The sequence below is a fragment of the Odontesthes bonariensis genome, chromosome 22 (assembly GCF_027942865.1).
Source record: "Odontesthes bonariensis isolate fOdoBon6 chromosome 22, fOdoBon6.hap1, whole genome shotgun sequence".
NCBI lineage: Eukaryota > Metazoa > Chordata > Actinopteri > Atheriniformes > Atherinopsidae > Odontesthes > Odontesthes bonariensis.
In genome coordinates this window covers 2,638,035-2,649,439 of record NC_134527.1, presented here as the reverse complement: position 1 = coordinate 2,649,439, position 11,405 = coordinate 2,638,035, and the positions used below count along the sequence as shown (strand labels likewise).

At 39.9% G+C, this 11,405-nt stretch overlaps 1 protein-coding gene across 1 annotated transcript; it reads right to left on the bottom strand.

The window, feature by feature from the left end:
* On the bottom strand, positions 1 to 9,819 carry LOC142373088 (uncharacterized). The gene is made up of 7 exons (XM_075456155.1): positions 9,707 to 9,819; positions 8,302 to 8,421; positions 7,148 to 7,510; positions 6,717 to 6,830; positions 4,287 to 4,865; positions 2,886 to 3,002; positions 1 to 1,602 (listed from the first exon to the last, which is right to left on the bottom strand). Exons 1-7 carry the CDS (start codon positions 9,786 to 9,788, stop codon positions 1,016 to 1,018), a joined length of 1,962 nt encoding a protein of 653 aa, XP_075312270.1. The 5' UTR covers positions 9,789 to 9,819; the 3' UTR covers positions 1 to 1,015.
* Positions 9,820 to 11,405: the final 1,586 nt, after the last annotated feature.

Here is an 11,405-nt window from a genome sequence, read left to right as displayed (position 1 = left end):
AGTTCCAGCCTCGTTTTGGTGTTGATGAAGGTAGTCCGGCTAGTTGGCTGGGGTTTAAAAAATAAAGCGTTTTGCTTCTCAGAACAATATGCGTTCACACCTTCATCCAAAGATGGACAATTTCTCAAAAAGATGGGCCCTGTAAGCAAATACCTAAGTGTTTGCTAAACTGTTATTTCTTTGATTGTTCAGTTTATACATTTCATGAATAACATTGGACTTTTGTTTTTTATATGTATGTAACAGAAAGAAAAATCTGTTGTAAACTAAAAGTTATGTGTAAATACATATGAATACCAATAAAACTTGGTTTAAAAACAACAAAAAAAACAATATGAGTTCAACAGAGTAATACATTTGCATCACAAAACCGTTCTCCAGGAAAAAGTCAGACCTCACAATCTCTTGGCACTATTTTCTCTCCCTCCGTATCAGGTAGTGATATGAAATTAATTTATTATTTATTAAATTATTTATTTATTATTTAATACATTTTTATTATTTAATAAATAATATTAAATTATTATTTAATATGATTGTTATTATTTAATAATAATAATAATATTATTAAAATAAAATATTATAAAAATATAATATTTTTATAAAATATATTTTATACATGGCGCTAGCCGGAGAGAAAATAGGGCCAAGTGATTGTGAGGTCTGACTTTTTCCTGGAGAACCATTTTGTGATGCAAATGTATTACTCTGTTGAACGCATATTGTTCTGAGAAGCAAAACGCTTTATTTTTTAAACCCCCAACTAGCCGGAACTACTTTCGCCACAACGAGGCTGGAACTCTGCTCACAGGACGCAGCAGGGGGTAAGAAGATGTTCAGAAATGATGTTGCTGATATGGGATGTTACACAGCTTCATGTCAAAAGAGGCGAACTCTCCCTTTAAATGCTGGAATGTGAGAACAGCGCGGGCGCCGGTAGGAATGTTGAACCCTCAGAGTCGGTCTGAGGTGTAAGATCGCAGCGGTGAGCCGGCCTTCGGCGCCCTAACGGACGCTAAACGTCCTCCGCCGCGCTGTGAAGCGTCTCGATGATCTTCTTCTTCAGTTTCTTGACTTTGTCCGGCGGCGTCTCGTTCAGACACTCCTCCACGTACTTCAGGAAGCCCGCGTGCGGCGCCGCCGCCGCCGCCGCCTGGTTCTGGCAGACGGCCCTCATCAGCTCCAGCAGGTCGCCGGCGGCGGCGGCCGTCACCGGTTGGCTAGATCGCTTGCGCCCCGACGACGCTCCGCTGTCCGTGTGAGAGGACGCCGTGGACGGGGAGGACGAGGGGGAGGAGTGGCGGGAGTCTGGGGGCGTGGGCGAGGGCGGCGCCTCCTGCGTGGTGATGCTCAGAGCGGCGCCGCTGTGTTTGGCGGCGCAGTAGCGCAGCGAGGCGTCGAACTCCGGCGCCCCGTGGAAGCGCAGCTCCTTGGGCGGCTCGTCCTCGTCGCAGGAGTCGCACAGGAACATCAGCTCGTGGTAGTGCTTCCACTTCGGGAGGTAGAAGTCCTCCGAGCCGCAGGTTCGGTTGGCGCTCACCGCCTTGTGCTCGCGCTGGAAGATGGTCCGCAGGTTCCTGAACTTCGTCTTCACGTCTTCCACTGAAGGAGGAAGGAGAGCAGAAGCTGTGGGCCTCAGAGGAAAAAGAGTTCAAGCAGGCCAGCATCAGATTCAGCACTGTGTGTTTCTACATGTTTGTTTAGTGTGAAAGTTCACACGAATGTCAATTTGAATGGATAAATATGGAAGTTTTTCTGTGCCATCAGAGTTTGAATACGAATTTCTAATATTGAATTTTTACAGCATCAAAATCAGACTTTGAATTTGAAAAACCAACAGTGTATAAAAAAAAAAATCCAATTTTAAAAACAAAAATCAGTGTAAAAAAATTCAACATCTAAAAATTCTGAAAGATCTGTCCAATGGAGCGTAACTTGATTGGCTGCCGTTGGATGAATTGAGACGGGGATCGATTGCTTCTCCCTGTTTACCCGGATGTTGAATTTTTTTCCATTGAATTTTTGGAAGTTGAATTTTTGAAGTTGAATTTTTTTTCACTGAATTTTTTTAAGTTGAATTTTTTTTCCATTGAATTTTTGGCAGTTGATTTTTTTTTTTCACTGAATTTTTGGAAGTTGAATTTTTTTCCACAGAATTTTTTTAAGTTGAATTTTTTTTCACAGAATTTTTGGCAGTTGATTTTTTTTTTCACTGAATTTTTGGCAGTTGATTTTTTTTTCACTGAATTTTTGGCAGTTGATTTTTTTTTCACTGAATTTTGGGAAGTTGATTTTTTTTACACTGATTTTTTTTAAGTAGAATTTGTTTCCATTGATTTTTTGGAAGTTGAATTTTTTTCCATTGAATTTTTTTCCATTGAATTTTTGGAAGTTGATTTTTTTTACACTGATTTTTGTTTTTAGAAATTGATTTTTGTTTTACACTGTTGGTTTTTCAAATTCAAAGTCTGATTTTGATGCTGTAAAAATTCAATATTAGAAATTCATGTTCAAACTGATGGTAGAGAAAAACTTCCATGGATAAAACGTTGATTAGAAATATGTGGAAGGTTATTTAATTCATTTGATTGAATTCATGTCATTATTTTAATAGAATTTTGTAACATTTTGTTGTTTATATTACTGTCGCATTAAGAAAACAGCGCTTTAGCGCACACAGGAGGCAGTTGAGGCTTAATTTCTAACCGCGGTGCCTTTTCGGATGAGAAACTTTAATTTGGAATACTCCTGTAACAAGATACCTTGGAAAACTTTGGAATAAATACATTGTGTTCATCTTTTACACCGGAGTCCTGTGGTTTAAAGCTTCAGCGCCCACACTCCTGTTGGCTCCTGAGCTGAGCGAGAGCAGCAGGAAGCGTTACCTGTGAACGCCGCCGGCTCGTTCTCCGACAGGACGCCGCTCAGCGTCTCCAGCAGGCTCTGCCTCAGCAGGCGGTTTCTGTAGTTCTCCGACCGGTGGTTCCACAGACAGCCGTGTTCTGCCACCAAACAAACAAACATTCAGTCATCATCCCAACAGAAACAGAACGTCAAACTTTGATCTACCAACAGACAAGCAGCAACTTTAAAAAGCTTCTAAGAATAAATAAATAATAATGACAGTAAAGGGAGTTTCTGACGCTTACAAGCTTTAAATAAAGTATTTTGATGCTAAATCTGTCCAGAGGAGCTGGTCTGTGGGGGGTCAGAGTAAAAGTGATTTGCAGCTGATGAGAATCTAACTACCTGCTGGGGCTGTGATCGGCTCCTCGTTTGTCCCCAACATATTTCTGATTTGAGCGTAAAGATGTGAAGAAAGAGTGTGACCCGACTGTCCAAATATGCTTCCTTCATAAATCAGATAAAGCTAAACTAACTGAAATATGCTTTAAAGGGACAGTTCGCCTCTTCTGACATGAAGCTGTGTGACATCCCATATCAGCAACATCATTTCTGAACATCTTCTTACCCCCTGCTGCGTCCTGTGAGTTCCAGCCTCGTTTTGGTGCTGATGAAGGTAGTTCCGGCTAGTTGGCTGGGGTTTAAAAAATAAAGCGCTCCTTAGCTGTGTGTTAGCCTGCTCGTCTCCACTATTCTGAATCCCTGGCAAGGTTTTTTCATTTTCACACCGTCCATTTACCTCCACATTTACTTCTAAGCGATGGATTTTAGCCTAGCGGTTAGCACCTTTCCAGGCTACTTAGCTTTAGCTCAGTGCTAGGTGCCCAGACGCTGTAAATCAGGCTTCAGCTGTGTGTAGGCCACGCACACGGAGCGCTGAAGATAAAGAACTATAAAAAATGTTGCTGTTTCTGTTAAAAAAAACTTTAATCCCAGAGATTTATAAGTGTCCAGAAGCTATCGCAGGTAGGCTCACATGGAAAAAAGGGGAAAAAATCTCCATAAAATCAATAAAATAAGCAAAGCAAGTAGAGAGCAAGTAGAGCCTGGCCCTATTTTCTCTCCCTTCGTATCACTGCCTGCTGTGCAGACCAAAGTGCAGACTGAGCAGCAAACAGCGTAACAGGCGCGGCAGGCGGCAGCAGGCAGTGATACGAAGGGAGAGAAAATAGGGCCAAGAGATTGTGAGGTCTGACTTTTCCTGGAGAACCATTTTGTGATGCAAATGTATTACTCTGTTGAACGCATATTGTTCTGAGAAGCAAAACGCTTTACTTTCTGTCCCTTTAAGAGCTGCAACACAAAGTGTGACGAGCTGGAGGTCATTCATTAAACTTCCATTCTGAAAGGTGCATCATGAGCAGAATGAGACGGTTACCTACCAGAGTAAAACGCTATAAGCTGCTGAACTTTGGCCTCGCTCCAGAGGCAGCGGGACTCGGCCGTCAGCCGGCCGTCCGGCTGATGGGAGCCGGACGCGGAGACATTTAAAAGGGAGGCGCTCCCACACGGCTTTCTGTCGGGCAGGGATCTGGACGGAGAGGCCGGGAGCGCCGGAGCGGCCGCTTGGCTGGCTAGTCTGAGATTATCTGGAGTTGTGGAGAGGAAAATGTGGTACTGGCTGGCGTCGGTGTTGGCGTCGCAGTGGCCGGAGCTGGAAAGAGCACAAGTGTTGCTGAGCTTAATGCTGTTGGTCTGGGGGGAGCTGGAGGAAAAGCTACTTAGGTCGGAGGAGGCGGTCCGGTCCTCCAGCTCCACGTCCTTGCCTTCTGGCGCCACAAGTATGTGCAGGTCGTCGGGGGGGTCGTCTTCGTCGCAGGACTCGCAGAGGAAGAGCAGCTGCTGGTAGTGTTTCCATTTGGACGCGTAGTGTTTGTCCGAGGCCTTGCCGGCCTGCACCGCCTTGAATTCCCGGTTAAAAACGGTTCGAAGGTTCTTGAACTTGCATTTTACGTCTTCAACTGTAAAACAGCAAAAAACAAAACGTCACTTTGAACGAGCTCGTTAAGGGGAAACGCTCACAGTGAATATTCCAATAAGGATGAGTTGAGCAAGGGTAATTATTATGGCTGGGCAGCGATTAAAATGTTTAATCTAATTAATCACATGATGTCCCTGATTAATCACGATTAATCTCATTTGTACGTAGAATCCAAAAATGAATCCAAAAGTAGCGTATAGCCTTTAGCATTTAGCTTTATTTTAAATGTGCTGCCATATGAATGAAAGTGCCATAACATTTGTTGTGCAAACACACTTTTAACATCAGCATCTTTCTGTAGTTTTTATGTAGAAGCCTCGCTCCACTGTCTGTTTCCTTGAATGACTTGCTGCTATCAGTTGTGTGTTTTGCCTTTAAGTGATATTTTAGACTGGAACTACTAGCCTGACTACGTCATACTTAAGATTCTAGTCAGAATGTGAGTCTGATACTGCTCAATAGAGATTTGGGTATGGGGCGTGTTTCAACCGAACCAGGAGAAAAAATGCCTCTTCGCTCAAGTGGATAGACCTACAACCAATCAGAGCAAGTAGTATGTGACGTAGATTAAGCGACACACACTTGTTGTAGGAAGGAGGGCAAAAACATCTTTTCTATCGATAAAAGCCTTTATCGCGGTCCTCTGTTCGTCTTTCAAAATGAATGCAATGTGGAGATCCTGTAGAACAGACTCGATGGCAGAATCTACACACCCTAGCTCTCCAGCGGCAGCCGTGTTCAGCTCTTTAGTGACGTAGTCGATAATGTCCCTGTTGATCATCTGTCCATCATCGTATAAAGCCCGCCCTGGCAAGCTGATTGGTCCGACCAATTCTTGGTCGGGCATAATGATTTCCCAACTGAGCAGAGCCAGACCGAACTTCCCGACCAAAACTTTTATGGGCGGGGCTAAGTTCGGCTGGCACCCAGGCTATGGAACTACTACGCTGAGAAGACAATTCAACTTGGCAGTGTTTACAGATGACTTTGGTTCTGTCGACTCCGCCGTCTGGAAGAACTTTAACATGAAAATGGCCGAGTAAAAGTTCCGTACCCTTCTCCATGTTTGGTGGATCCAAAGATTACTTTCTTTTCCTGTTCCACAGCAGACAGCAACAGACTTTTGCAAAATAAAAGCCTGTGAGCAGTAGACTTTTACAAAATAAAAGCCTGTGAGCAACAGACTTTTACAAAATAAAAGCCTGTGAGCAGCAGACTTTTACAAAATAAAAGCCTGTGAGCAGCAGACTTTTACAAAAATAAAAGCCTGTGAGCAACAGACTTTTACAATAATAAAAGCCTGTGAGCAACAGACTTTTACAAAAATAAAAGCTTGTGAGCTACAGACTTTTACAAAATAAAACCTGCGTTAATGCGCAATGAAATATTTATCGGCGTTAAATAATTAATGAGTTAACGCGATAATAACGAGTTAACTCGCCCAGCCCTAATATATATAAAGATATATAAATGTATATGTAATGTAAATATATATGTTTTATATGTATATGTAAATGGAGACATTTTTAAATCCAGGTTAAAGACATTTCTGTTCTCATGTGTATATGTATGAAATCTGCACGATATCTTTGAACTTATCTGGACTGTTGCTTGTTTTTAAATTAATTTAAATTATTTTATTTGTTTCTCTTTATATTCTTTTTATGTATTTTTAATGCTTCTTCCACTCCCTGCTGTGATGCTTTTATTTTATGTAAAGCACTTTGAACTGTTTGTACATGAAATGTGCTATAAAAATAAATTTGATTTGATTTGATATATAAATGTATATAATTGTATATGTAGTATAGCAGGGCAGGGTGATGCTGACCTGAGAAAGATACGGAGCTGTCAGACAGCTGACTCCTCAGTGACTCCAGGAGTCTCTGCCTGAGCTGCCGGTTGTTGTGGTTTTCAGACTTCTTCTTCCACAGACAGCTGTGCTCTGCAGAAACAACACACGGCTGTAAGCTACCAAACACTGAAGATATATATCTATATATATAATATATATAGATATATATATATACACGGCTGTAAGCTACCAAACACTGAAGATATATATCTATATATATAATATATATAGATATATATATATACACGGCTGTAAGCTACCAAACACTGAAGATATATATCTATATATATAATATATATAGATAAATATATATACACGGCTGTAAGCTACCAAACACTGAAGGTATTTCTCTGCTGGAACACCTAATCATCTCTAAACTTAACAGTTTGGTGTGTGTGTCTGCTGACCTGAGTAGAAAGATATCAGCGCGCGCTCCCTCTCTTCGGTCCAGTAGGACTTCACGATGACGTTGGAGGGGACGCAGGAGGAAGAGGTGGAGTTGGAGGATGTTGACGGCGTGGGGAGGAAGGAGATGATCAGCCCCGGGGAGGTGAAGACGGGCGGGCTCTCCTCCTGTGGAGACAGCTGGGGCTGGTCTGCGTCATCGTCGTCCTGGTCCCAGCTGCCCTGCAGGAACATCAGCTGCTGGAAGTGCTTCCACTGCGGCACGAACACGTCCTCCGAACTGAGCCCTCTGCTCGCCGTCACCATTTTATACTGACGCTGAAAGGTGGTGCGCAGGTTCTTAAACTTGTTCTTGATGTCTTCCACTGGAAAAAAAAAGACAAACAGAGCAGCATATAACGTGAATTCTTTATTTTTTATTGTTTTATTTTTTTATTTATTTATTTATTTTTTTTTTTCTTAATTTTTTTTTATTTTATTTATTTGTTTTATTTTATTTATTATTGATCACAGCCCTCTTTGGGCACTCGGTTCTTCTGTGTTTCACCACCTGTAATGTTGGACCTAAATGACACTGATGTATTCATCTAAAATATGTGTAAACATTTGAATGAATGAACTGATAATGAAATCTGAGTCCTCTTAATGATCATTGCAGACGAAGATGAACGGCTGGAATTTCAGAGGGCTATCGGGGGGCTTATCAATTCAAAATGTATTTATATAGCACATTAAAAGAACCTCAGCTGACCAGGAAGTGCTTCACAACAGCAACTGCATCACATATTAAGAGAGTCATCAATAAAATAACAAAAAGAATAACTTCATCACAGATAAAAATACATTTTGAGATAAAATTAGCAATAAAAGCAACAATAAAAGTAGATCATATTTCTCCAGTTTAAGCTTCTCTTCACTGGCTCCCTGTTAAATTCAGAACAGAATTTAAGATTCTTCTCCTCACATATAAAGCTCTTAATGACCGAGCTCCATCATATCGGTTATCGGTGAGTAGATGAACGTATTTTATGGCAGAAATAAGGTCCAGCTTTAAAAAAAAAACAAAAAAACGAACTTCCCCTTTAAGTTCGTTGGCCATTAACTGGACATTATCCCCTTGAACACAAATATCAGCGGACTAAAGACATGTGTTTACCTGTGAAAGGAACAGGAGGGGGGTGGGATGAGAGCAGGATCCTCAGGCGTTCCAGCGTTTTCCATCGCAGCTGGCGGTTCTTGTAGCTCTCCGACTTGTGGTTCCACAGACAACTGTGCCCTGGGACACAACAACAGGATACTCAAAGGCTGCCATCTCAAAATATTTCATCAATTCTTATTCTAAAGCGGCTGGAAGACTGGAACTCTTTGCTATTTTGTATGAAACTGCAACAGTTTACAAATATTTATATATTTACGTATGTTTGGTGAACATATTCTGAACATATTCTAAATCTATAGTCTAAGAAGGCTAATATGTGCATCAGTGATCAGTGAATTCAAGAAAAAATACCCCAAATTATTATTATTATTATGGATCTTTGATTAAAAAAATGCACAAACATGCAGATTCCCAGAAACGTGCCAAGCACACAGCTATGTACGCCCACCGGGTCTCATCTCATTTAGGGAAAGCGGTGCATTCTGGGACATATTAAGATGGTTGGATGTATAGTTTACATGTTTTTTTTTTTTTTTTTTTAAGTCTGAAAAAAAGGTTAAAGTGTCTGAAAACACGTTCTTTAAACGGGGAATATTTAAAGAAAATAAAATGCCTCCAATATTTGTCAAAAACACTGCAGAGAAAAGGGTGAAAATTACAATTGTTAATTAAATATAATCACAATAACTAAACTCCAGTGTGAAACCTGTTTGCTGTGATAAATCCTGTAAATGGAGACATTTTTAAATCCAGGTTAAAAACATTTCTGTTCTCATGTGTCTATGCATGAAATCTGCACGATATCTTTGAACATATCTGGACCGTTGCTGTTTTTAAATTCATTTAAATGATTTTATTCGTTTTTCTTTATATTCTTTTATGTATTTTAATGCTTCTTCCAATCCCTACTGCAATTCATTTATTTTATGTAAAGCACTTTGAATTGTTTGTACATGAAATGTGCTACATAAATAAATTTGATTTGATTTAAATCTGGAACGTCAATGACTTAGGTTGGAAAACGGAACAACAATAAAAAGAACAGCATTTTATTCATTTCCACTCTAATTTTAATGTATTTTAAATAAGGAAGCTTTTATTATTATATACTATTATATATATATTATATATTATATACTTATATCCAGTCATTCCGGTGAAAAAGTTCAGAAAAACACTCAGAGAAACTGGTAACAAATTTCTAAAATAATTTGGGAGAAAAACAGCTGACTCTACTCCAGTTGCTGGTCGCCATTGCTGTAAATGTTTTCTGTCGCTCGTTGCTACAAATCGGTCTCGTCCAGCAACGGTTGCCCACAAATGTTGCTGCTTCCGCCAACACGTCAACGGCAACGGTTCCAGTGTGGACGTTAAAAGTTACAGCGTGTGGTGCCGGACTTACTGGAGAAATACGCTATCAGCGCCCTCTCTTTCTCCTCCGTCCAGTACCTCTCCGGGGTGAAGCTGAACGGAGGCGCCTCCATGTTTGTTGTTGTCTTCTACTCGGCTGAAAGGTCACATGACCCACAATCCGAGTTCTGATTGGACGCTCTTGAAACGAATTCCTGAACACTGACTCGAATTGCCCAGTAGAGGTCACTGTTGAGATTCCCCCCCCCCAGTCAACAGCATTCCTTCTACATTCCCGCGCAGGAACTTGGTTTTATTTATATTCCTGTTTCAGATATGTTTGTAGGAGCTATTTGTAAAGTTAGTTTTTGTTTTTTTGTTCTAGTTATAATTTCAATTTGATAATAATGAGTGACTTTATTTGATTAATTTCAGTGCTTTATTTAGATTAGATTTTTTGCTAATATTCTTTGTTAGTTATTTGTTTAGAATATTTTGGTAATTGGGTCACACTGGGCACCTGAAGCTATTTGGATAATAATAATAATAATAATAATAATAATAATAATAATAATAATAATAATAATAATAATAATAATACTATTTTAGTAGCATTATTGTTTTAAATTATATAGCTTTTGTATGTCTTTTAATTTATTCTTGTATTTTATTCTTTAAATATTTTTAATTTATTTTTTAAATTTTTTAATTCATTTTTTTTTTCTCTGTACAGCACTTTGGTCAACTGAGGTTGTTGTAAAGTGCTTTATAAACAAAATTGGATTGGACAGCATGCACCTGGGTGGGCCAGTGTCTTTTTTTTTTTTACCAGGGAAAAGAAGATAGCAGCAGGCATGGTTTTCTTTGTTAAGATTAAGATCCGCTTTATTGGTCATGCATACATGCATACACACGAAATTTGTCCTCCGCTTTTAACCCATCCAGGTTGGCACCTGTTGACACACACATGCACATGCACAGGGTCACACACTCAGAGACAGATGCCAGCCTGGAGCGGTGGGCAGCCATGAAGCGCCCGGGGAGCATAGGGGGTACGGTGCCTTGCTCAAGGGCACCTCGGCCGTGACAAGGAGGTGGACTGACACCCCTCCAGCTATCAGTTCCACCAATCTTTTTTTTTTTTTGAGTGGCGAGAGTGGGAATCGAACCGCCAACCTTCCGGTTATTGGACGACCGACTCTAACCACTGAGCCACGGCCGCCCGTGTTCTTTTGTTTGTTTTATTGTTTTGAAATAAATCATCAGAAAACGCAAGAATTCATCTTGGACATTCATCTTCTTTTGCCTACGTTAAACCACATCCCCCATGGTGCATCAGTGGCCTATTGATTTTGTTTGGTTTAAGTTTAATTTGCTTTTTTATGGACAAATGGTCACTACACTGTTTAATGCTCTTCAACTTTGTGATTTAAATAGCAATTGTTTTTATTATTAATTAAAAAATGTTTAATATAATGCAAAAAAATGTAATGTAACTCTTTATAGAGAACAGGAAAGGACACAAAGATCAACAACTACTACCGAAAGGGCCTGTTGTGGTTGAAACTTTAACTTCGTTTCTTTAGAAAAAGAAAAATCAAACCTAAATCCTAATTTTCAGTCTGGGTATAGAACAATATTTTGTTCATTAATAGTTGGCTAATAGTGGTAGTAATAGTTCAGTATAATCAAAGTTCATATTTAGACAATGTTAATGCATTTAGATCTCTTTTTAGGGTAGTTACATAAAT

Coding starts and splice junctions, on each gene's coding strand:
- LOC142373088 (XM_075456155.1), bottom strand. CDS start 9,788: ATGGAGGCGCCTCCGTTCAGCTTCACCCCGGAGAGGTACTGGACGGAG. Junction 4,866..6,716: donor CAGCTCCGTATCTTTCTCAG/GTCAGCATCACC, acceptor GCTGTTTTACAG/TTGAAGACGTAAAATGCAAG. Junction 1,603..2,885: donor CGAGCCGGCGGCGTTCACAG/GTAACGCTTCCT, acceptor TTCCTCCTTCAG/TGGAAGACGTGAAGACGAAG.